The 22,979-nt window shown below is 41.9% G+C and overlaps 6 protein-coding genes and 1 non-coding gene across 13 annotated transcripts; 5 read left to right on the forward strand and 2 right to left on the reverse strand.

Annotated features, from left to right (window-relative positions):
- The first annotated feature begins 1,372 nt into the window (after positions 1-1,372).
- CG10062 (uncharacterized protein) lies at positions 1,373-6,234 on the forward strand. 3 transcript variants are annotated; one of them, NM_001274160.1, is made up of 10 exons: positions 1,373-1,584; positions 1,655-1,974; positions 3,080-3,747; positions 3,822-4,179; positions 4,235-4,799; positions 4,862-5,046; positions 5,115-5,258; positions 5,321-5,420; positions 5,484-5,878; positions 5,921-6,234. In NM_001274160.1, the coding sequence occupies exons 2-10, from the start codon at positions 1,969-1,971 to the stop codon at positions 6,104-6,106; spliced, it is 2,607 nt and encodes an 868-aa protein (NP_001261089.1). In that variant the 5' UTR covers positions 1,373-1,584; positions 1,655-1,968; the 3' UTR covers positions 6,107-6,234. The 3 variants fall into 3 exon arrangements, with proteins under 3 accessions (NP_001261089.1, NP_611416.2, NP_001163202.2); NM_137572.4 differs by having other exon boundaries at positions 5,939-6,234; NM_001169731.2 differs by lacking the exons at positions 1,373-1,584; positions 1,655-1,974 and adding an exon at positions 2,775-2,843 and having other exon boundaries at positions 5,942-6,234.
- Positions 6,235-6,602: 368 nt separating this feature from the next.
- CG10073 (uncharacterized protein) lies at positions 6,603-11,025 on the forward strand. 2 transcript variants are annotated; one of them, NM_001274161.1, is made up of 11 exons: positions 6,603-6,675; positions 7,816-8,510; positions 8,571-8,655; positions 8,714-8,834; positions 8,900-9,054; positions 9,106-9,489; positions 9,549-9,844; positions 9,903-9,972; positions 10,039-10,185; positions 10,243-10,728; positions 10,791-11,025. In NM_001274161.1, the coding sequence occupies exons 1-11, from the start codon at positions 6,631-6,633 to the stop codon at positions 10,950-10,952; spliced, it is 2,646 nt and encodes an 881-aa protein (NP_001261090.1). In that variant the 5' UTR covers positions 6,603-6,630; the 3' UTR covers positions 10,953-11,025. The 2 variants fall into 2 exon arrangements, with proteins under 2 accessions (NP_001261090.1, NP_611417.3); NM_137573.4 differs by lacking the exon at positions 6,603-6,675 and adding an exon at positions 7,680-7,756.
- Positions 11,026-11,982: 957 nt separating this feature from the next.
- On the forward strand, positions 11,983-15,378 carry CG10081 (uncharacterized protein). 2 transcript variants are annotated; one of them, NM_137574.3, is made up of 11 exons: positions 11,983-12,048; positions 12,150-12,844; positions 12,907-12,991; positions 13,059-13,179; positions 13,240-13,394; positions 13,457-13,840; positions 13,899-14,194; positions 14,257-14,326; positions 14,386-14,532; positions 14,602-15,093; positions 15,152-15,378. In NM_137574.3, the coding sequence occupies exons 1-11, from the start codon at positions 12,028-12,030 to the stop codon at positions 15,311-15,313; spliced, it is 2,628 nt and encodes an 875-aa protein (NP_611418.1). In that variant the 5' UTR covers positions 11,983-12,027; the 3' UTR covers positions 15,314-15,378. The 2 variants fall into 2 exon arrangements, with proteins under 2 accessions (NP_611418.1, NP_001261091.1); NM_001274162.1 differs by having other exon boundaries at positions 13,905-14,194.
- An 809-nt stretch (positions 15,379-16,187) lies between these two features.
- On the forward strand, positions 16,188-17,960 carry CG11257 (uncharacterized protein). The gene is made up of 2 exons (NM_137575.2): positions 16,188-17,550; positions 17,606-17,960. The coding sequence occupies exons 1-2, from the start codon at positions 16,241-16,243 to the stop codon at positions 17,901-17,903; spliced, it is 1,608 nt and encodes a 535-aa protein (NP_611419.1). The 5' UTR covers positions 16,188-16,240; the 3' UTR covers positions 17,904-17,960.
- SdhA (Succinate dehydrogenase, subunit A (flavoprotein)) lies at positions 17,923-22,031 on the reverse strand. 3 transcript variants are annotated; one of them, NM_166343.3, is made up of 5 exons: positions 21,971-22,031; positions 21,747-21,837; positions 18,906-20,503; positions 18,699-18,849; positions 17,923-18,638 (listed from the first exon to the last, which is right to left on the reverse strand). In NM_166343.3, the coding sequence occupies exons 2-5, from the start codon at positions 21,801-21,803 to the stop codon at positions 18,459-18,461; spliced, it is 1,986 nt and encodes a 661-aa protein (NP_725881.1). In that variant the 5' UTR covers positions 21,804-21,837; positions 21,971-22,031; the 3' UTR covers positions 17,923-18,458. The 3 variants fall into 3 exon arrangements, with proteins under 3 accessions (NP_725881.1, NP_725882.1, NP_477210.1); NM_166344.3 differs by having other exon boundaries at positions 21,925-22,031; NM_057862.5 differs by having other exon boundaries at positions 21,747-22,031.
- Positions 22,032-22,274: 243 nt separating this feature from the next.
- Positions 22,275-22,832, reverse strand: cer (crammer). Its single transcript, NM_137576.4, has 2 exons — positions 22,684-22,832; positions 22,275-22,622 (listed from the first exon to the last, which is right to left on the reverse strand). Exons 1-2 carry the CDS (start codon positions 22,720-22,722, stop codon positions 22,422-22,424), a joined length of 240 nt encoding a protein of 79 aa, NP_611420.1. The 5' UTR covers positions 22,723-22,832; the 3' UTR covers positions 22,275-22,421.
- On the forward strand, positions 22,560-22,909 carry asRNA:CR45925 (antisense RNA:CR45925). The gene has a single exon (NR_133134.1).
- The last annotated feature ends 70 nt before the right edge of the window (positions 22,910-22,979 follow it).

Consider the following 22,979-nt stretch of genomic DNA (forward strand, 5'->3'; position numbering starts at 1 on the left):
CAGGCGTTTAGTGGGTATTAGTAGCAGATGCCTGAGATTTTACGGATTCCTCGAACCCAATTTGGAGTTGCGAAAAGTGACAGTGCATTGGAGAGATAAGGATTTGCCAGACAAACGACACTTGAGACGAATTCCCCCTTAGTCGGCAAAAAAATCGTTTGCTTTCGTTGCCAAATTTGTTTATATTTACTCCATGGATAAGAATCGCGGCTATGTAATCTAAGCAATTTGAAATTACACAAAAAAAAAAAAAAAAAAAAATTCACAGATATGAGTATTATTGATAGGAATTAGGTTGCAGCACGTTATTGATAGCAAGGAAATGTTACCACTCAAGTTTCCTGGAAACTTGTTATGGGGAAACACTAGCAATCTAAACTGTTGGAAAATACACATTATAATTAAGTTGGATTTCCAAAAGATTATGGAATACGTGCTGGGAGTTAGGTGATGCGGTCAGTTTGGATTTTTTGGGTAAAACTATTTTGATTAGTTATTGCTATCAATATATGTATGTTCCACATACAAGACTTACTGTAATGTTTTATTATCTTAACAATGAGAAATTACACGCGAACAACTTTTGAACTTATTTTCGGTTTGATAAGGGACATAACAACAACTGGAATTCGTATTAGTTTATTGAACCGTTTTTATTACCTTGTCAGCGACTAATTGGGTGTTTACAAGTTTAATTGCCACTATCATATTGTACCTAGAAACCAGCAGTAATGGAATTTAAAGCCATTTTACCACATTGTGTTTATACCTTTGAACAACTTGGGCGTATGAGAATGTAATTAATAATTAAATAACTTTCACATTTCAACTTTAATACTCATTTGAAAATGCTGCCTTGGGGAAATTTCCAAAGTTTCTTTTTGAAATTCGTGGGTGTTTAGATACATTCGAAACTGTAGATACATGTAGGTATCTGAATTCTTCGTTCAGTCGAGCGAGAAAACGATTGACATAATTTGATAGCCACCCGCCAGTTTCCCAGCTATCGAATCCACTCGGGCGGAACAACCTGCAACGACAATTCAATAGACAGGTGAATCTGAAATACATGCGAAAGCAATTCAAATACGTAAACAATCTGTTAATCAAGCGAAATCAGCGGAACCCAAAACCCTGAAGAGAGGACCTGCTGCTCTACGGGCAAAAGCGAGACAGAATCGACAGCAGAGACAAAGGTGGAATGACACATAAACGAAAATGGAATGAAATCAGCGACAATCGTACAACTGCCGGGCACAAATTAATTAGTAAACTCTGTAAAAAAAAAAAGAGGCGAAACAAGTGGGGCTGGAATTCGGATTGCCAATGGGTATCTATCTGGGTGTACCCGGGAGCTGAGCTATCTAATGCCAGTCAGTCAGAGGTAACGCCAGCGAAGAGTCACATCTCGGGATTACGGCAATAATACGATATACTCATTAGGTTTCGCTATCCAAAACTTTATGGACATCGTTTAACTTCCAATTCGCCAGTGCCGCCGAACCGAGTATCTTAAAATTTGGTATCTGCACACCCTTTACGATACAACTGGACAAGCTCCATTCGCAATAAAGATAAAAATCGGTTAGCTAATTGCCGGAGCCCCCATGTAGCTCATCGAAATCTAATAAAATACTCGCCAATTTTTTCCCAGAACAACTACCAGTTTATCGTGGAGCTGCTCCGATATCAAAGAATCACCATTACTACCGATATTTTTCAATCGCTGGCAAATTCCCCAGACTTTCAATGCCGCTGGGCCTCATATATCTTTAGGGGACCGGAGCGACTGGTACCTCAATTGGCACTCGAAGGTTGAGGTCCCCGGTTGCGGGAGAACCAAAGGATTAAAAAAGCGTATCGGTCCGGCAGTGTTAAAGTTTTCTGCAGTCCTTTCGAAGGATAATAATAATAAAATATAACAACTGTGATATACAAAAAAACAGTGCTATAAATAAGTGTGAAAAAATGAGTGTACGTATGACAAGTGATTATGGTGAAATATTTAAATGAAAATTAATGAAAGGCAATGTAAGGATAGTGAAAATGTACAAAGAAAGTGTCTTAGAAGATATTTTGAAACACCTTTTATTCATATTTGAACACCTGCAAGTTTATGACATTAATCTAATCGAAAACATGCCCAAAATGTGAATTAAAGCACCTGCCATCAAGGAATTTAAATAATTTTATGCACACTAAGACTATACAGTTTTGTGAAATGCTCTAAAACATTGTTAGTTGCCAGGACACCAGTACAATCCATAATCAAATAAAAAGTAAAATCGAAACAATTGCGAAAAATGTAAATTTAAGCAACTGAAATCAAAGAATTTAAATGAATTAATGCAGATTTTTGAAGTGCACTTAAACATTGTTAGTTGCCAGGACACAATGTACAAAGTAGAGTCAAAGAATTACAAAAAATAATTATAAATAAAAGGCAATAAAGATAGGAGACCGATTAAAACATGACTTACTTCAAAAAGGCCGCAGTATAGCGAATGTTGCAAATTTCTTAGCATGTCAGAGCGATAAAAGGTGCTGTTACCTATTTATTGGGGCGTTATCGCCTTTATGACACCGACTTCGGCGGCTTTATGGTCCTTCACAATCTCCAAGTGACCACACGCCCGTGAATCATGAATTTAACACGCGACGAAGCACGATTTCTCAATGTCGAGCATTGTTTACTTGGGAAATCAGAAGGGAAAATTAAGAGTCTTATCGATTAAGACGGATTGGATTGCAAGGCAATAAATGTTTATGTACCAGCTGATACCCTCGCCAATTCTCCGTCAATTTCGGCATCAGTAACGACACTCGATTCGGTTTGCATAGACGTACGCGGATTGTTCCAGATCTTAAAATTGGCCCAAAGAACTAGAAGCTAGCCATGAATTGTGGTATTCGGCTAGACAGGCAGCTGCCAGACGAAGATTAGATATTGTTTGGCTAATAAGCTTAGCTATTATTGGATAATCTTAAAACTTATTCACCTCAAATTGAAATTGCATTTAGTAGCGGAAATATTTGACTATTATTATTAACGATTTCATTGATTACCTTTTACATCCAGTTCAATTCCAAATATCACATCGATGTGGACTTCGAGGTGCCCAAGAAGCTGCAGTGGTATTACGCCCCTGCTTTCTTTGGCTTTTGGCTTGTGCTCTATCTCTCGCTGGTCAACACCCAAATGAACCACATGCCGCGCCCACTGACCCGCAGCGATGAAGCCAGTCATCCCAATTCCTTTATTGCCCAGCGAGCCGAGGACACCCTGATTGAGCTGACCAGGATTGGACCGCGGGTGGTGGGCAGCATGGCCAACGAGGAGAGCGCCGTGGAGTTCCTGCGCGCCGAGGTAGCCAAAGTGGAGTCCGAAATGAGCGACCTTCTGGAGATCGAAGTGGATGTGCAGCAGGCCAGTGGAGCCTACATGCACTGGGAGATGGTCAACATGTATCAGGGCATTCAGAATGTGGTGGTGAAACTCTCCGAAAAGAACTCGACCAACGAGAATTACCTGCTGATCAATAGTCACTACGATTCGGTGCCCGGAAGTCCAGGAGCTGGCGATGATGGTTCCATGGTCGTTACCATGTTGGAGGTGATGCGTGTGATAGCCAAATCTGGTGATCCACTGGCCCATCCCATTGTCTTTCTGTTCAATGGAGCTGAGGAGAATCCTCTGCAGGCATCACATGCCTTCATTACCCAACACAAATGGGCCAAGAACTGCAAGTTAGTGTAACCATTATCTTTAAGCATTAAGTAGTAATTAAATCATATAATTCCGTTAATCCTACCCTTCACAGAGCTCTCATCAACTTGGACTCAGCCGGATCTGGTGGCCGGGAGATTCTCTTCCAGTCGGGACCGAATCATCCGTGGCTGATGAACTACTATCGCAATGTGCCCCATCCTTTTGCCAACACCCTGGCCGAGGAGCTCTTTCAAGCTGGCTATATTCCCTCGGACACGGACTTTCGCATCTTTCGTGACTACGGAGGTGTTCCCGGTCTGGACATGGCTTACATCTTCAATGGCTATGTGTATCACACGAAGTACAATAGGATCAATGCCTTTCCACGCGCTTCCTTCCAGCACACTGGTGATAATGTTTTATCATTGGCTAGAGCTTTGGCCAATGCTCCGGAATTGGATGATACGGCCGTAAGTCTGGAGGAGATATATCACATGGGGAAATCTAATCACAATGCAATTTCAGGCCCACTCCGAGGGACACAATATATTTTACGACTTTTTGGGCTGGTTCATGATCTTCTACACGGAGACGACGAGCATTATTGTCAATGTGGTGGTCACATTGCTGGCACTCCTGGGTGTCGGCATATCCATATACTTTATGTCCCTTCGTTCCGGTTGCAGTTGGAAGGGTGTCCTCCTTCGGTTTTCCATCAGCATTGCCATTCAGTTTGTCTCCCTGATTTTGGCCATTGGTCTTGCCTTGCTAGTGGCTCTTTTCATGGACGGTGTTGATCGTTCGATGTCCTGGTTCACCTCATCATGGACTATCTTTGGCCTGTACTTGGCGCCCATTGTATTCGGATTGAGCATCTTGCCAGCTCTGTATCTGGAGAAAACCAAGAGGGATCCCTTGGGCCTGGGATTTCGCATCCAGCTCTTTATGCACTCCCACTGCATCTGCCTGATTGTGATAATGCTCACCCTGACTGGACTCAGTATACGATCGGCCTATTTGATAATGCTCTGCATTCTATTCGACATTGTAGCGCTAATTGTCAATCTGGTTACAAAGTGGCATCGCAAGGGTAAATAATGATTACTGTCTTAGAGTTCATTGAGGTACTTATTATAATATTCATCCTTACAGCCTATTTGTTTGCAATCGCCGTCACAGTTTGCCAGATCCTGCCCTTAGTCTTCTTCACATATCTGTGCACCGTCGCTCTGGTGACCCTAATGCCCATGCAAGGACGTTCGGGCTCATCGACAAATCCGGATATGGTTATAGCAGCTCTCGTCTGGCTATTTTCTCTCATGTTTGCCGGTTTTATTGTAAGTGAATAACCATTAATTTTTCTGCTAATTATTTAACTAAAAATCTATTATTTAATTGCCAACAGGCCCCGCTTATCATGTTCTTTCGCAAGACTAGAACGATAGTCCTGTGCTTCCTGGGCATCACCATTCTGTTCATCATAATTGCTGTCACCAACGCAGGATTTCCCTACAAGGAAAAAACTTCTCCACAGCGTTACTCCTTAATTGTAAGCTTAACTTTTGTTAAATCTTTTTTTTTTTTGTAATCGTTTAAAAACTACTTTTTAAGCATGCCCATCGTCGCTTGCATAATGCGGATGGAAGTACGCGCATAGATGAGTCTGGATTGTATATTTATCCGCAGGACCGTCGTTTCGGTATTGCCAAAGGTAAGCTTGTGATAAAGTGCTTGGTTTTTGATATTAACAAATTAAATTCCATTTTTATTGTAGATAACATTGCTGCCATTGGGGAGGCGCACCAAGTGAGCGACTTTTGCGATGAGGAAATGTTTTGCGGCATGCCCCTTTACAATCACCGATGGAACAAAGCCCGGCAATACAGTATGTGGATCGAAACATCGGAATCGCCAGAGATACCCACCGAATATCCAATGCTGGTCCTGCAGGACTCTAGCGAACTAGAGACTTCCGCGCAGAGGAGATTCAACTTCACACTGGCCGGACCCTCGCACATGGGAATATTCATCAATGTGAAAAACGATGCCAGGATACTAAACTGGTCCTTCAATGACACTCTCATACGAGAGCAGGCGGAACCACCGTATATGGTCTACTTCTCCTACGGACTGGACGACAGTCCTCTGGAATTTACCATCGATGTGGAAGTAAGCGTGCTAACTAGTAGTAAATATCTACGTAACAAAAAGTTAAATGATTATTTACAGAAGACGACATCAACGTTTGACACGCCAACCCTAGAGATTGGCATTGGGGGTCACTGGGTGACCCAGGATATCACTGCTATCGAAAAGCTGAGCAGCTACATCAATCGATTTCCGTCGTATGCCTACATTCAGGGATGGGTTGGAACCTACGAGACCTGGTACTTCTAAGCCAATACGATATTGATATTGCTTCTGATTTACTAATTGTAGTCATTAAGCGTTAACCATTAACTGTATAGAATCTGATACCAAATACCAAATTTTATTACATTACGAATACTATAATTACAATCGAGAACCTTGATCTTTATCTTTATCAATGCTGCAAAAGTTTGCTTACCACAAATAAACATGGAATGTGTAAACAATATGAATGTTTAGAGAACTTTTTTTTCGTGCAACAAACAAGTCTAATGGGACCGAGCACTCATTACGTTTGTGGAACAACAAATCCAATTTCATATTCAGAGTACGATTTGATATTGCTAGAAACAGAGGCCACTATCTATTGTTTTTTTTTTTTTCGAAACGGAGAACTAAGTGGGCTCTTTGAATATTTGGACCCATTATAAGAGAATTTGGAAAGAGATCTGTTCAGTGCGAGAATACGGATTTTCAATCGAAATAATCAGATCAAAATGATGCGACTAAGGGAAATAGCTTCTCAGTTGAATTGTTTACCTACAGAAGGGATGTGGCAAGCAGTACGTTCCCGCTTCGATACTTGTAAAAACAAGGTTATTATATGGTGCATATATAACTACATTTTTATCTGTTTTTCACGCCCAACATTTATTATTACTAAGCGTTTATTTGCGGAGCGGTCAGCTCATTATATATTTTATTTATTTTAATTTAAAGCTTTAAAAAGTCAAAAATAGGTATTTTCCGTCTACTTGGAAACAGACAGGCCCAATCAATATACCCAATCAACAGCAATTGGGTTGTGGTGGGTCTAGTTTGGTTCTTATCGCGGCGCATGAAGTCAATAATCGTTTACAATCTTGATAGGCGTTTATGGGTTCAATGATTCTCCACCTCTACATATTCAAAATCATCTCATGGCAATTAAATCAGAATATTAGACCATAATAAAGATAAAAAACTAAAAAAAAAAAAAGGATAGATTATGGAGCGTAAAATTTGTAAAACCCCCAAATATTAAAAAAAAACCAAATACACCTAAGTGATATAGAGAATTGTTATCACTGACTAATTGAAACATAAATCTATTTCCCATTAACGAGAGCCGTTTTTAATGTTTTACTGAAATACTGAAACAATTTATTAGACAAAAGAGACGTTTTATTTTTTGGCAGAACAGCTTAGTTTAAAAAAAGAGAGGCAATTAGCATATATTTATTTTTCAATTCATAGTATTTTATTGGAATGAAATGTATTATGTAATAAAAGATTTCATTTGATTAAATAGATTAAATGTAAAATATATATTCTTATCTATAACTTGAATTAAATGAGATTATAAAAAAAGAATGTAAAAAAAACCTACCCTAACATATTAATATGAAATTCAATTCTCAGCCAGAAAAAAATGGTGTTCATTATTAGCCAACCTCGGCTATAATCAATCTTTATGAACTTTAAAAGTTCATAAGTAATCATAATTTGCCTAAACATGAACATTGCTCAAGTGATAATAAATGCATTATAATTTTTATGACTTCTAACTGATATCTAATGATTTTTGTGGGTATAAAAGAACTTGCGTTTAGAGAAAGCAAGTCAGTTTGATTTTAAGCAAAGCAGTAACTTGAGTTGTTTAAGTTGATCGATAAAATGGGTGACAAAGACAAACTGGTAATAAGAAGTTTAAAAAACAACACTATCCTGAATATATTTACCTTTTTGTCCTACAGATTTCTGATGAGCCAATCGAAGATGCCGTTAGATCGGCATCCTCTAAAAAAATCAAAAACCAGGAACAATACTTACGAGGACCCTGGTATTTGGCCACTGGTTTTCTACTGTTTTGGGCACTCCTCTTCTCGGCCGTGGTATTACCACTCTTTTACCGCATTCCCACAGGATTGACCATTGAGGATGCATCCAAGGGCGTCTTTATCGCCGAACGAGCCCAAAGCAATCTTTACAAATTAGCCGAAATCGGTACCAAAGTCGTTGGCAGTGATAACAATGAGAACAAAACTGTTGACTATCTGATGGGTCTAGTGAACGAGATACAGGAGAATTGCCTGGATGACTACTTCGACATCGAAGTCGATTTGCAAGAGGTCTCGGGATCCTATATTCATTGGACCATGGTCAATATGTACCAGGGCGTTCAGAATATTGTGATCAAACTGAGTCCCAAGAATACCACGAGTACCACTTACCTGCTCGTCAACAGTCACTTCGATTCCAAGCCGACTAGTCCATCTGCTGGCGATGCTGGTCAGATGGTTGTTGCCATCCTGGAGGTCCTGCGAGTGATGTGCTCAACCAAGCAAGCCATTAGGCATCCAGTCGTCTTTCTACTGAACGGAGCCGAGGAGAATCCACTACAAGCTTCGCATGGCTTCATTACCCAACACAAATGGGCTAAAAACTGCAAGTAAGCCTAAAAATTTATTAATTATATATTAAATTAATAACTAAACAATATCATATTCAGGGTGGTTCTCAATTTGGATGCAGCTGGCAATGGCGGTAGTGATATAGTGTTCCAAACTGGACCTAATAGCCCTTGGCTTGTAGAAGTAACTATCATTTGCTAATATTTTCGAATGCATTCACTAATGTATGAACTTTCTGTAGAAATACAAAGAAAATGCACCACACTATCTGGCTACCACAATGGCTGAGGAAATCTTCCAAACAGGCATCCTGCCCTCCGACACTGATTTTGCTATCTTTGTCAAGTATGGTAATCTTATTGGTAAGCATATTTTGCATATATTTAAATAGAATATTTAAATAAATATGATACAATTTTACGTGAAGGTTTGGACATGGCCAAGTTTATCAATGGTTTCGCCTATCACACCAAGTACGATCAATTCTCCAATATTCCCAGAGGATCCATACAAAATACGGGCGATAATTTGCTTGGTCTGGTGCGATCCATAGCCAATTCTACGGAACTGGATAACACAGAGGTAAGATGAATAAATCTAAAGGATTCATTGTATTTCATCGATATATTTTAGGCTTATGCCACAGGACATGCCATCTTTTTCGATGTCCTGGGACTGTACTTCATTAGCTATACGGAGAGCAATGGCGTTATTCTCAATTATTCCGTGGCCGGAGTGGCACTTGTCCTGATTTTCTTATCCATTTGGCGTACATCAAGCATATCCCGTGTGTCCATAGGACACGTTCTCTGCTGGTTCATTTTGATCTTTGTGCTGCAGATCATAGCTTTTGTACTGGGACTCGGACTGCCCATAGTCGTAGCCTATGTTTTCGATAAGTACGGACTATCCATCACTTACTTCAGCACTCCAGTCCTGCTAATTGGCCTCTATATTTGCCCGAGTCTATTGGGATTGAGCTTGCCATCCTACATCTACCTGAAGTTGCAACGAAGTGTAAGTAGTGTAGGTGTTAAGTTGTGTAAAATATATATAATATACTGACATCCTTGCAGGAAAAGGTCGGATTCGCCCAACATCTGCAGCTGGTTCTCCATGGACACGCTGCAGTGCTGGCTATCTTGGACATTGGATTGACCGTTTATGGACTGCGTAGCGCCTATGTGCCCACCTGGACACTCATCTTCTACGTCATTCCCTTGGCCGTCAATCTGTTGACCACTTTGCATGATCGCGGCTTTTCCTGGACCGGTGTGCTCAAGATATTCCAAGTAGTTCCCTTCCTTTACAATAGCTATTTGATTTACTGTTTCGTGGTGACTCTCATACCCATGATGGGTCGTTTTGGCCGGTGAGTTCATAGAGCATTAGCATGAGGACAGAAGTTATTAAATCTACTTTTTTTGCAGAGCAACTAATCCGGATTTGATTATATCGGCTTTGTGTGCTTTGGGAACCATTTTGGCTTTGGGTTTCGTGGTAAGAAAAAAAATTATATTTATATTTTTAATACCTTTTTATTCCATCATTATGGTCTCATTGTAGATACCCCTAGTTAACATGTTCCGACGCCCCAGTCTGATCCTGCTCACCTTGTTGGCCATAAGCGCTGTGACCATTTACACGGCTAGCTCCACCCAAATTGGTTTTCCATACCGTCCAAAGACCAACGTTCAGCGACTTCCCTACCTGGTTGGTAAACCTAACTACTTTTAAAGATCAAATAATGAAGTTATTTTCGTTTCACAGCATGTACGACGAATCTTCTACGAATACGATGGCACAGTTGTGAAGAATGACTCCGGCTATCTGTTCAACTTCCAGGATCGTCGGGGACCAGCACCCCTGAAACTGTCCAAGTTGAATACGACTGGATTGGTCAGCATTGCTGCGGACTGTGATACGGTTATGATGTGCGGATTTCCTCTATATGATCACCGATGGGTTAAGAATCGTCTGCAGATAATGTGGCTGCCAAGAGAAGAGGAAATCATTACGCCATATGAGCCGAAACTTGAGCTATTGTCCAAAACGGAACTGGGAAACAATACACTGCGCATGAATTTCCAATCAGCGACTACGGATCATGCCAGTGTGTTTATCCAGCCACTTGAAGATGTTATCATTTCCAACTGGAGCCTGCCCACGAGTTACATTGGCCAGCAGGATACCTCCCATATGTACTTCTCATATGGCAAGAACAACACGGCATTGACTTTCTTTATTGACTTTTATGTGAGTGTCAGATGAATGCACATGCGAAATACTTTGAAATAATCTTTGCTTATTATTCATAGAAACTGGATGCCGACTTTGCCGTACCCTTGTGTCAGATCGGATTGGCTGTCCATTTTATTGGCAACAAAGGCGATGCAATCAGTCAGGAGTTTGCCAAGAAGATACCATCATTTGCCGCTGCAGTGGATTGGCCAGCTTCCTACCAACGTTACATTTTCTAAGGACTTCGATCTCGATCGCGAAAATAATTATTTTAAACACAAGTCGAACAATAAAATGAACTGCTAAACATTGAATAATAACTTTAGTATCTTTAAATCTTATATACGGGTGGTCTACATGTGAAATTCAGATTTATTATTCATAAATTAAGCTTACGAGCAAGATCAATTTCTAGATCCCTAAAGCCGGCTTATATATATGTGTATGGAGTTCAGATATTCTCAAAGCCATCTTTTTATGTACCATATTTTCCATTTTCGACATTGTTGAACTTAATTGAAATTGAAATATTGCAAAAACTAGTTCTTATACACGTTTTCTTATCAGCCGTGAAACACAAAAAACGTTACATATTAATTTTAAGGATATTTTAAGACAGTGATATAATGCAAATTTTACAGCTTAAATATATAGCATAAAGAATATGTATTTTACTACCAAACGCGTGTTCCATATAAAAATTTATGAACCCATAAAATAAGTGTTGATAATTGATTGATACCAGCAATTAAGTGAATCGATTTCTTTTGGTAACAACTTAAGGTGCGTTGCCCTGGTCCTGAGTACAAACCATATCTAATCACCAAGATCTGTGTGAGAAATCGAAATTCGCTTAAGTTGCCAGATAGTCATATCTTTTAATGGTTATTATGCACATTAAAATCCGTAGACTATTCAAGAGCAATTTCAATTTTCAAAAAAGAGGTGGGTTTGAAAAATAAGTAAGACATGATGATTTGGCTTTGAATCAATAAAATGAAATACGAAGGAAATATTTTAAAAAGACAAGCCAAGTTAATCGACTAGCTAAAAATTGTAAAAATTCTTTGGAAAAGGAATAAATTAACCATACAATTTAACTCTATTATAGGTTTTATGGGTTTTATTACTTAAAAAGTATTGATTCTACTTTAGCGACTCTCGCAATGCTTATATTTTGTGTTTATTTGTGCTATAAAATTTCAAGATATGATTACGAAGTTTTGATAATTTTTTGGGATATAAAAGCGTTTAGCATAGAAATCAAGTCAGTCTAGTTTTGACTCCCATATTAAAGGTCTGCAAATCGACAAAATGGGTGACAAGGAAAAACTTGTAAGTATACAATTAGCTTCCGAATTATATATATTTCTATACTATTATCTCTAAATAATTAAGTAGCTAAGTAAGTAACTTTGGACTGATTTTTTGCTTAGATTTTAGACGATCATGTCGAAGAAGGAGTCAAATCATACTCCAGGAAACATGGAAGAAAACACAGAGTGTACTTTCAACTACCCTGGTACTTTGCTGGAGGCATTGTCCTGTTCTGGGCACTGCTCTTCATTGCCGTGGTTAAACCACTTTTTTACCGACTTCCCGAACCGCTGACTGTCGAGGATGCCTCCAAAGGAGGATTCATTGCCGAAAGGGCACAGGCCAATCTCTATGATTTCGAGGCTATCGGCACTAAAGTGGTTGGAAGTGATGAAAACGAGCACAAGACCGTACAGTTCCTGCTAAAGGAATTAAATCTGATAAAGGATAATATTCAAGAGGATCTATTTGATATGGAAATTGATTTGCAGTATGCCTACGGTGCGTATGTAAAATGGAATCTGGTCAACATGTACCAAGGCATTCAGAACGTGGTGGTTAAGCTCACGCCCAAGGGCACCACAAGTGAAAACTACATCCTGGTGAACAGCCACTTCGACTCTCAGCCAACTAGTCCCTCCACCGGGGACGATGGTCACATGGTGGTCTCCATATTGGAGGTGCTTCGAGTGATTTCATCGAGGAGAAAATCATTCGAGCATCCCATTATCTTTTTGATCAACGGATCCGAGGAAAATTCGCTGCAGGCATCTCACGGATTCATTGCCTACCACAAATGGGCTAAGAATTGCAAGTAAGTTCAAGGAGCAATAAGATATAATGTTTATAGAACTTATAAAAAATATTTCCTACAAGGGCGGTCATTAATCTGGATGCAGCTGGCAGTGGTGGTCGCGAACTAATGTTCCAATCTGGCCCAAATAATCCATGGTTGGTTAAGGTAATAAATCCTCTAGTTACTTAAGAAACTATCTATATATCTAGCTGTTTCATGTGATATCTTGCAGATATATAAGGATGGCGCCAAGCATTATTTCTCCACCACCATGGCTGAGGAAATCTTCCAAACGGGACTTGTTCCATCTTACACTGATTTCGATATTTTCGTTGAATACGGAAACCTTATTGGTAAGCTAAGCTAATTACTAATTTTTCGGTTGTATATAACTAGGTAAACTTAAATGCTAGGTCTGGACATTGGCCAGTGCATCAATGGATTCGTCTATCATACCAAGTATGATCGCATCGATGTGATTCCACGGGCAGCTCTGCAGAACACAGGAGACAATCTTCTCGGTTTGGTTCAAACTCTGTCCAATGCCAGCGAACTGCGCGATCTCAGCGTAGGTGCCAGTGTTTTATGTAAAATAACTCTTGGTTAATTATGTAATTCTTCTGAAAACAGGCGAATCCGACTGGCAACACCATCTTTTTCGATGTCCTGGGATTGTATCTGATCAGCTATTCCGCCGATGTCGGTGTAAAGCTAAATTATGCCGTGGCTGCCGCAGCAATAATCCTGATCTATATCTCCTTGCTTCGCATAGCGGAAAAATCAAGTGTCAGCTCCGAACAGATCCTGAGCACCTTCATCTTAGTTCTTGTGGTCCAGCTGATCGCCTTTGTCTTGGCATTGGCCCTGCCCCTTTTGGTGGCCTATGGCCTGGACAAATACGGCTTATCGCTTAGCTACTTCGCCACTCCATCGCTCCTGATTGGATTGTACATATGTCCCAGTCTTCTGGGCCTTACTCTGCCCAGCTATATCTATCTGAAGTTGGCGAATACCGTAAGTTCATGGTATGGTTCATGATACTTTGGGATAGTAATGTTGCATATCTAAATAGGAGAAGGTATCCTTTGCCCAACAAGTTCAACTGGCACTCCATGGACACGCCGCAGTGCTTTCCATCCTCTGCATTGCCATCAATTATTATGGATTGCGCACCACCTATGTCATTACATGGACGCTGGCATTCTACGTAATACCATTGGCCTTCAATCTTCTTACCACACTGCATGATCGTGGCTATTCCTGGACAGGTATATTGAAGATTGTCCAGGTTGCTCCGTTCATGTATAACAGCTACCTCTTCTACTGTTTCATTGTGATACTCACGCCAATGATGGGTCGTTTTGGAGTGTAAGTAAAAAGAAATGGTTCATAGATCAAATCTCTAGACACTTTTTTGTATGACATTTTAGGGACACCAATCCTGACTTGATCATTGGAGCTTTAACTGCCCTGGGAACCATATTGTCCATGGGATTTTTGGTAAGAATATTTACTGCTTAAGTTTTTTAAGTAAACATAAAGTATCAAACTATCCCTAGATTTTACTGGTCAATATGTCCCGCCGATCCGGATTCGTTCTCATCGGTCTATTGGCCGTAACTGCCGCCGGTGTATACATTGCCAGCTCCACCGACATTGGATTCCCCTACCGCCCCAAAACCAACGTACAGCGTGTGCCCTACCTGGTTAGTTATAAACCTTTATGTCTGCATAAAGATACTGATAACTATTACTTACAACATGATCGTTTTCAGCAAGTGCGCCGCATTTTCTACGAGTATGATGGAACAGTGAGCAAGGATGAGAGTGGATATCTGTTCAACTTACAGGATCGTCGCGGACTTACTCCGTTGCTGGAGTCCAATGTGGATCTCACTGGTCTGGTCAACATGACATCCGATTGTGCCAAGTACATGATGTGCGGCATGCCGCTGTACGATCACCGATGGGTGGAGGCTATGGAAACTACCATGTGGCTGCCGCGAAAGAATCCCGTTTGGACACCAGCTGAACCGATTCTAAAGCAACTTAACAAAACTGTTCTGGCGGATGGCCAGACTGTTCAATTCGAGTTTGAACTAACGACCTCGGATCACACCAGCATTTTCATTTCTCCCAACGAGGATGTGATCATCTCCAATTGGTCGTTCCTCAAGGAATACCTAACAACCAATTCACCTCCGTACCACATCTACTACTCCTTTGGTATCGATAATACTCCACTGCGCTTCCACATCGAGCTTAAGGTATGCGAGTATCACATTATCTATTAATTCTATATTTCATTTGTATTTATTTCAACAGAAAGCCGATGGCGTCTACACTGTCCCACTTTTCCAGATGGGAATCGGGGCGCACTACATGCACGTGAAAGGCGATGATGAGTCCATCAGGCTTGCCAATTCCCTGCCCGACTATGCTGTCAGTATTCAGTGGCCAGCTATGTATAAGAAGTACATATTTTAATTATATTCAATAATTAAATGAAACTCATGAAATCGTTTCTTGTATATATTAATAAAAATGTGTTGAAAAAACCCCTTTTCTCAACTCTGATTATATATTAGATACATACATAAATATTAATCAGCATTAATTTAAGTCTCACCTATGCTTTGTGCTCACACACATGAAGAAATTAAAGTGGGTGGTTCCCAATTTTTAAGTGCCATAAAAACATTTAGTTAGTTCATCAAGAATTATAGCACCTCATAAACGGCCTTTAACGCCACTCAGGCGGTTAGCCATATAATCAGTAACAGCAATTTGGTTGCGGTGGGTCTGAAATCATAAAGATTCCTTATCGGTTTCAAAAAAAAAAAGGCGTGAGAAACTGTCGCAGATATAGGTATCAATTAAATTTGTTAATGCACTATGATCCAACGTCGATGGTTTAATTAGTTTCAATTATTTCAATTTAAATTTAAAAGCATAAAAAAGCGTTAAAATAAATTAAATTAAAATAAATTTAAAATTTCTTGTTATAAATATTTAGGTAATATTTCATTTATGGAAAATTCAACGACAAATTTTAAAGAGTAATATTGCTTGTTGTTCAAGTGGAAAGCTAATGCTTCAGTAAATCCATCATCTTATTAAAAAAAAATTTATCTATCTAAGAATATTTAAACAGATTACAATAATCATTTACTGTAAGAGTTACTTATAAACTTTTATTTATTTTCAACCTAAACCCACTCCAATGGAGTGTTCTTTAAAGAAGCTATATGGTGGCATTTTTAAATAGAACCGCCAAGATCCGTGGAACTAGTTCATTTGGACTTCGCAACTGGTTCTCGAAACCAAAAGCAAAATACAGCTGTTTCGCCTTCCACTACTCCTCACTAAACAGCTTGTTGATTTTTGCGCGATTACCTTTTTCTTGGACTAATCATGTCCGATCCGTCCCTTAAACCACCCGCCAGTAACCAACCGCTGAGGCCACCCCAATTGATGGCTCCTGCGGGATCCGGCGGTGGCCTGCAGTTGCCCGTCACTGCGCCACAGAAGCTGAACTCCAATGGATCATCCGCTTCTGGATCGGCCACTGGTAATCCGCGCAACAAGTGCGCCCTAAAGCCGGGCTACTCCCTGATGAACTGGATACGGCTGTGCAATTCTGGAGCGGATCTATCGGGAACCGGAGGGCGTCTGGTGCCCGTGTCGCGAACGGAATTGGCCCGGCACAACAAGATCGACGACGCCTGGATGGCCATTCGTGGTCGTGTCTTCAATGTCACCCGCTACATGGACTTTCATCCGGGCGGAGTGGATGAGCTAATGCGTGGTGTTGGTCGCGATGCCACCAAATTGTTCGATGAGGTGCACGCGTGGGTGAACTATCCACAATTGTTGGGAAAGTGCTACGTGGGACCACTAAAAGATAATGAGACAAAACCTGCCAAGGAAAGTCCACAGATTACCAATGTGATATTGCAGCCTCCGGAAATAGTGCCACGCTTTGATTGGATTCAGCAGAGGAGCGAACTTACCCTGATCTTCTACACGCGCAGCCTGGCTAATCCAGGCCTGGTTGTCCGGCGGAAGGACCTCCAGCAACTGAGTGTGCGGGTTCTAGTCCAGCACAATTGGCACAGCTTTGATTTTCAACTGACCAACAATGTAGAATGGCCTCCAAAGTTAGCGAAAATCGGTTCGGAGACGGGGAAAATTGAGTTAGTTTTTGTCAAGGAGGAAGCGGAACCATGGCCAACGTATGGAACACATGTGTCCAACAGATTAGACTCTAGCCGATTACATGATGAAACTTTCGAGTATGAAGTAGTTCACAGCAAAGATTTCAATCACGACTCCTTTGAACTATGTCTGCAAAGTGTTGGGCAGAAGGTTCTGATGGTCCTGCCGGCTGGTTACCATGTGGATATAGAAGTCCCACTAGAGGGACGGGTAATTCAGCGCAGCTACACACCAGTGGATCACACCTATCTACGTTTGGAGAACATCAGATCATCCAGATCAGAATGCTTACACTTTCTGATCAAAAGGTATCCGAACGGACCCGTCTCCAGTCACCTGCAAAAGCTTGAAACTGGATCTCGCGTCCATTGGAGTGCGCCACGTGGATCCTTCCAGCTCTCTGATCTCACTGCACATAGAAATATTCTACTCCTAGCGGCGGGAAGCGGATTAACGCCAATTCTGAGCCTAATTCAGCCCATCTTGAAGAGAAATACAAACCGAATGTAAGTTCTTAAAAATCAGTCCCGAAAAAAACTTACTTATTTCCCACATTTACAGTGAAAGCTTACAATTATTGTACTTTAACAAAACCAATGAGGATATCTGGTTAAAGGAGAAACTCCATGAACTACACACCGACGACGAAAGATTCAGCTGCACAAATTATGTCTCCCAATCGGAGGATAATCCACAAAGAATAGCGCTGGAGCTGCTAGCCCCTTTGTTCCAGAAAAATCAACCGGAAAGATGTACTTATGTGCTCATTTGCGGACCAAGTGGATTCAATACCGCTGCCTTAGATATTTTGAGTCAACTGGATGTTAAGGCCAATCAAATTCACGTATTCCGCGGCTAAGTGAAGAAGTCATTTAGTTGCGCACTTAATCTTCATTACATTTATTTAATGTATAGCAAACGTTTCGACTTTTGTTCTTTTTTTATTGTTTTTACACGTTTTCGTTTTAATAATTTAATAAGTTTAACAAATACTAGAAAAGTGTAGTTGGATTTGTTTTCATTTGCTTCTAAACAGGCTGCGTAGTCAATATCGCCTCAGACCTAACTCGTTGTCTACTCACACACATTTTTCGCTTATGTAATAATGTAAATAACCGACAACCAAACAGTAACCAAATGGAGGGCAGCTTACAGTGAAACTAAGTAGAATCAGCGGAGTAGTAATAAGGATTTGAAAGATTTATAGGTGTATAGAAAATCTGGATTTACGTTTCATCACAAAATGCCCGGAACCGCTGCCGAGTTCCCAGTTACCAATTGGTAGCATATTGCGGCTCATTTGGCGATTTGACAAAATTTATTTACTGGCGCCCACAAAGACGTTTAAGTAGACATCCGTACGAGTGATGGTATGGGGTGTATATGCGGGTGTTCTGCAACTCCAAGTCTTGATTTAATAGGAGCGAATCGCTGGTGGAACAGTAGAGACTTCGTTGTCCAGCGTGGTATCGATCACGTTTCTGTAGTCCAGCGTAATGTCTCCGTTGTCATTGCACACCCACGAGAGCGTGTGCTTGCGCCAGTGCTGATCCATGGGCTTCTTCTGCTGACCATCCAGGGGCTTGCTGAAATCCTGCAATACATGTTGTTCCATGATAAGAAGTTCAGGGGCTGAGTGCCGACAGTAACTTACGTATTCATCCTCGCGAACCTTGAAGTCCTCGCGGGCGTGGGCACCTCGCGATTCCTTGCGCGCCTCAGCGCTCACAATAGTCATCTGGGCATTGGCCAACAGATTCTGCAGCTCCAGCGTCTCCACCAGATCGGAGTTCCAGATAAGCGACCTTTAAAGTCAAGGAATGTTAGAGGGAATCAAAAAAATACTTGTTTTTATATTCACCTATCGACAACCTTGATGTCCTTGAACTGCTTGTAGATCTCCTTCATCTTGTTCACACCGTCCTGCAGGATGGGGCCATCGCGGAACACAGCAGCATGATGCTGCATGGTCTTCTGCATCTTCAGACGCAGATCGGCGGTGGTGATCTGGCCGTTGGCATGGCGCAGCTTATCGAGGTTAGCAACAGAGGCCTCGCCAGCGTTTTCCTTGAGGGTGGGAGCCGGTGCACCAGGCTTATTCAGCTCGGCGATGGTCTTGGCGCATGCACGTCCGAAGACCACCAGATCCAGCAGAGAGTTGGCACCCAGACGGTTGGCACCATGCACCGAGCTGGAAGCAGCCTCACCAGCGGCATACAGTCCCGGCACAATCACATCCTTGCCATCCTTGTCAATGGTGATTACCTGGCCGCGATAGTTAGTCGGCACACCGCCCATGTTGTAATGCACGGTGGGCAACACGGGGATGGGCTCACGGGTCACATCAACACCGGCGAAGATCATGGCGGTCTCGGAGATGCCAGGCAGACGCTCCGCGAGCTGCTTGGGCGGCAAGTGGTGCAGTTGCAGGTACACGTGATCCTTCTCGGGTCCAGCGCCACGACCCTCCATGATCTCGATGGTCATCGACCGCGAGACGACGTCGCGAGAGGCCAGATCCTTGGCCACAGGAGCATAGCGCTCCATGAAGCGCTCACCATTACCGTTGATCAGGTAACCACCCTCACCGCGGCAGCCCTCGGTGATGAGACATCCGGCGCCGTAGATGCCAGTAGGATGGAACTGCACGAACTCCAGATCCTGAGAGGGCAGTCCCTGGCGTGCAACCATAGCAGTACCGTCACCGGTACATGTGTGCGCCGAGGTGCAGGAGAAGAATGCTCGTCCATATCCACCGGTGGCAATGACCGTGTTCTTAGCGCGGAATCGGTGCAGTGTGCCATCCTCCAGGTTCAGGGCCAGCACACCACGGCACTCGCCGTCCTCGAAGATCAGATCCAGGGCAAAGTACTCCACAAAGTAGTTGCAGTCGTAGCTCAGCGATTGACCGTATAGCGTGTGCAGCAGCGAGTGACCAGTACGATCAGCCACAGCACAGCAGCGATGGGCCTGTCCGCCCTTGCCGAACTTCAGACTCTGTCCACCGAAGGCGCGCTGGTAGATCTTACCGTCCTGGGTACGCGAGAAGGGCATGCCGTAGTTCTCCAGCTCAATGACAGCCTTGGGCGCCTCGCGGGTCATGTAGTGGATGGCATCCTGGTCGCCCAGCCAATCGGAGCCCTTGACCGTGTCGTACATGTGCCACTTCCAGTCGTCCTCCTCCATGTTGCCGAGAGCGGCATTGATACCGCCCTGGGCGGCGATCGTGTGCGAGCGGGTGGGGAAAAGCTTGGTGATCACCGCCGTGCGAAATCCCTCAGCCACCAGGCCAAAAGCCGCCCGCAAGCCGGCTCCTCCTGCTCCCACGACGATCGCATCGTAGGCGTGATCCACCACCGGGTACTGCTTCGATATCTTGTCCGGATTCGCCGCCGAGGCCTGCTGGCGGCCGTGTGTGATGTGGTAACTGCGCTGCACTCCAACGGCTGCGGCACGTTGCTGCAAGATATAAATTGGGATAAATAAATATCATATTGGATTGGATCATATTCCATGAAAAATAAGTCAAATATATCCCCAAAGCAATAAATATAGAAAATGGATCTATAGATTAAAATATTTTCAGAGTTGAAAGCCGGGGTTGTCAATAAAGCTATCAACTTATTGTTTGCTTTAGTCATTCAACGATAATTCACAATCGTTTGCGAAAAAAATTACGTAAACTCAGACTTAAAGATTACTGCCTGTGTTGTCATTTCTTAAAGGGAATGTTTTCTCAATATCTATTAATTAAATAGAAATTTTCAGTTTCACGAATACCCACATTATTTACGTATCTGAAATAGCTTAGTGTTATCTTATCAGAAAATTCCAAAAAATTAAGACCGGAAAGTGCACAAAACGTTGTTGCAACTAAACTTTCGGCCGTTAGTTAAATTTAAATGCAAAAAAAAGGTGTAGATACAAGTTGAGATAGTATCTTTTGGTGACGTCGGCAAGATAAGTTGATAAAAACAGAAAGAGCGACTTGCAGTGATAACTGCTTATGTAATAAACAAATGAAATAATTGAACTGGCATTTTTCGGCCGGGGTTTTTTGGTGGAAGGGGGCGGGGTAGATCAGCACGGCGATCAATTAGCTCCATTGTATAATCAGCTGTTAGTTCTGTGACGTGCCTCCATCTCTCTCTCTCTCTCGCTTGCTCTCTCCGCTTGCCAATCATTTGATTTACTATATACTACTATCCTCTCTTTTGTGAATCTTCCGATTAAGCGGTACTTATAAAGCTTTTCAAGGCGTGTCGTGCATCCAAAACCAAGTGTTTCAACTGCATTTTGTTGCACGAAATGCCCAAATGCACGATATCGTCGATGCAGGAGAGCATGGATGAAGGGGGCGGGGCGGCAGCATAACATAACCTCGCTGGTGCACACCTAGCTTTCCACTATAAAATCCGCAAAATTGCTGAACACTTGCTTGGAATGATATTCGCTATATGAAAATTAATATAATCTAGCAAAGGGAATAATTTAATGCACCTGTGTCCCACAATTTGCTCACAAATTACATAACACAAGTACGGGTGGCGCGTTTTTGGCCAATTCGTTGGTCTTTTTCTGTTGTCACATCACGAGCTGGCTGGCTGGGTTCTGTGTAGACCCGGTTGTATAACCACTCTTAAATCATTTCGTTTGCCACAGAGGAGCCTGGGTTTTCACTTCCAAAATGGGGACTACTTACCATGGAGGCGACTGCATTTTTGGCCAAAATCGATGGCACACGCATGATTCCGGACATGTTTGGCTGGGCTGTGAGGTTCTACTGCAAGATTCTGCAAGAGATTGGACCGAAAACGAGGTTTTACGCGCTTGTAAGATGGGGTGTTTGGTGTTGGTACAAAATAAAAACAAATAACTACGTGTATCGATGTGTCTATGTGATCGAAAAAGGAAAAGTTTACAAACTTTCAAATGTTGTGTGTGAACTGCCGCTCGTCGGCACTGCAGTTCGGTTCACTGACTCGCTCAATGAACGCTGAACCGGAACTAGTTCATCGCAGAAAGGCGTTAATCCGCTTTAAGTTCAAAATGTATATAGATACCGCGTACAAGCATACATATTTTTGGAATGGAATTTTACCATCTCAGCCGTACGTATTTATTTGCATATATCGTAGAGATAAATAAACCTTCGTTCATTGAACCAAAACCTAATGAACTGTTTTTCTCCCAGCCAAAGTGGCCAGAACACAAAAATCCCAAAATCTTTAAAATGTACAAAACAGCTGATTTATTGTTTATTTGGGGGTGGTTGAACGATAAAGATTTAAAAATTCAAATGCATATTTATAGAATTACAGAGAGATTAGTGTCTTTACAAAATGTCTATTTAAAATGAGATTCACTTGAGATTCTGTTAATTTGGCGGCACCTTTTTGCCACAACGCTGGGCAAATTCCTCAGGCGTGAGATCAGCCAAATGATTAATTCCCATTTTCCAAGTCACTTCGCCCTTCTCGAACTTCCGATTGTGTTCCTCAATCCGGGCTTTGGACTCGGCGTAGATTCTACGACGCATCAGATCCTCCTCTGCCTCGTAGTTCTTGTCGAACTTGGACTATGGTGGAATCAAGTGATTTCTAAATATTGCGTCGCTTGCTAGGACATATTGGGCCTACCTTGTACTCCACCCACTCCTCATCTGAAACCAGGGACATCTTGACACTTGTAATTTTGGTGACCGACTAAATTTCGTTTCAATTCTCAGGTTTTATCACGGTTTCGCACTGAGTCACAACATATAAACACAACAAAGAAACGATAATATATGCAGCTGATCAGAGATGCCACTTCGGTGAAAAACAAACATAAATAACAGTGGGCCCTCGTTTATGAAAACCGGATACTATTCAAATTCGATTTAAATCATATGCTAAATTCTCAAACATTATAAACATTTAATGCAAAACCATTG

Source organism: Drosophila melanogaster, chromosome 2R, assembly GCF_000001215.4.
Source record: "Drosophila melanogaster chromosome 2R".
In the NCBI taxonomy this organism is placed as follows: Eukaryota; Metazoa; Arthropoda; class Insecta; order Diptera; family Drosophilidae; genus Drosophila; species Drosophila melanogaster.

What these genes read in the sequence shown, in the direction of transcription:
- CG10062 (NM_001274160.1), top strand. An exon ending in TACAAAGTGGCATCGCAAGG is followed by an intron (nt 4,800 to 4,861) that starts GTAAATAATGAT and finishes TCATCCTTACAG; the next exon opens with CCTATTTGTTTGCAATCGCC. An exon ending in TCGTTTCGGTATTGCCAAAG is followed by an intron (nt 5,421 to 5,483) that starts GTAAGCTTGTGA and finishes TTTTTATTGTAG; the next exon opens with ATAACATTGCTGCCATTGGG.
- CG10073 (NM_001274161.1), top strand. Translation starts at nt 6,631, where the DNA reads ATGTGGCAAGCAGTACGTTCCCGCTTCGATACTTGTAAAAACAAG. An exon ending in ATAGCCCTTGGCTTGTAGAA is followed by an intron (nt 8,656 to 8,713) that starts GTAACTATCATT and finishes AACTTTCTGTAG; the next exon opens with AAATACAAAGAAAATGCACC. An exon ending in ATGATGGGTCGTTTTGGCCG is followed by an intron (nt 9,845 to 9,902) that starts GTGAGTTCATAG and finishes CTTTTTTTGCAG; the next exon opens with AGCAACTAATCCGGATTTGA.
- CG10081 (NM_137574.3), top strand. Translation starts at nt 12,028, where the DNA reads ATGGGTGACAAGGAAAAACTT. An exon ending in ATCTGAAGTTGGCGAATACC is followed by an intron (nt 13,841 to 13,898) that starts GTAAGTTCATGG and finishes ATATCTAAATAG; the next exon opens with GAGAAGGTATCCTTTGCCCA. An exon ending in TACAGCGTGTGCCCTACCTG is followed by an intron (nt 14,533 to 14,601) that starts GTTAGTTATAAA and finishes GATCGTTTTCAG; the next exon opens with CAAGTGCGCCGCATTTTCTA.
- CG11257 (NM_137575.2), top strand. Translation starts at nt 16,241, where the DNA reads ATGTCCGATCCGTCCCTTAAACCACCCGCCAGTAACCAACCGCTGAGG. An exon ending in AAGAGAAATACAAACCGAAT is followed by an intron (nt 17,551 to 17,605) that starts GTAAGTTCTTAA and finishes CCACATTTACAG; the next exon opens with TGAAAGCTTACAATTATTGT.
- SdhA (NM_166343.3), bottom strand. Translation starts at nt 21,803, where the DNA reads ATGTCCGGAATCATGCGTGTGCCATCGATTTTGGCCAAAAATGCAGTC. An exon ending in GACATCAAGGTTGTCGATAG is followed by an intron (nt 18,850 to 18,905) that starts GTGAATATAAAA and finishes TTGACTTTAAAG; the next exon opens with GTCGCTTATCTGGAACTCCG. An exon ending in AGGTTCGCGAGGATGAATAC is followed by an intron (nt 18,639 to 18,698) that starts GTAAGTTACTGT and finishes CATGTATTGCAG; the next exon opens with GATTTCAGCAAGCCCCTGGA.
- cer (NM_137576.4), bottom strand. Translation starts at nt 22,722, where the DNA reads ATGTCCCTGGTTTCAGATGAGGAGTGGGTGGAGTACAAG. An exon ending in AGGAGTGGGTGGAGTACAAG is followed by an intron (nt 22,623 to 22,683) that starts GTAGGCCCAATA and finishes ATTCCACCATAG; the next exon opens with TCCAAGTTCGACAAGAACTA.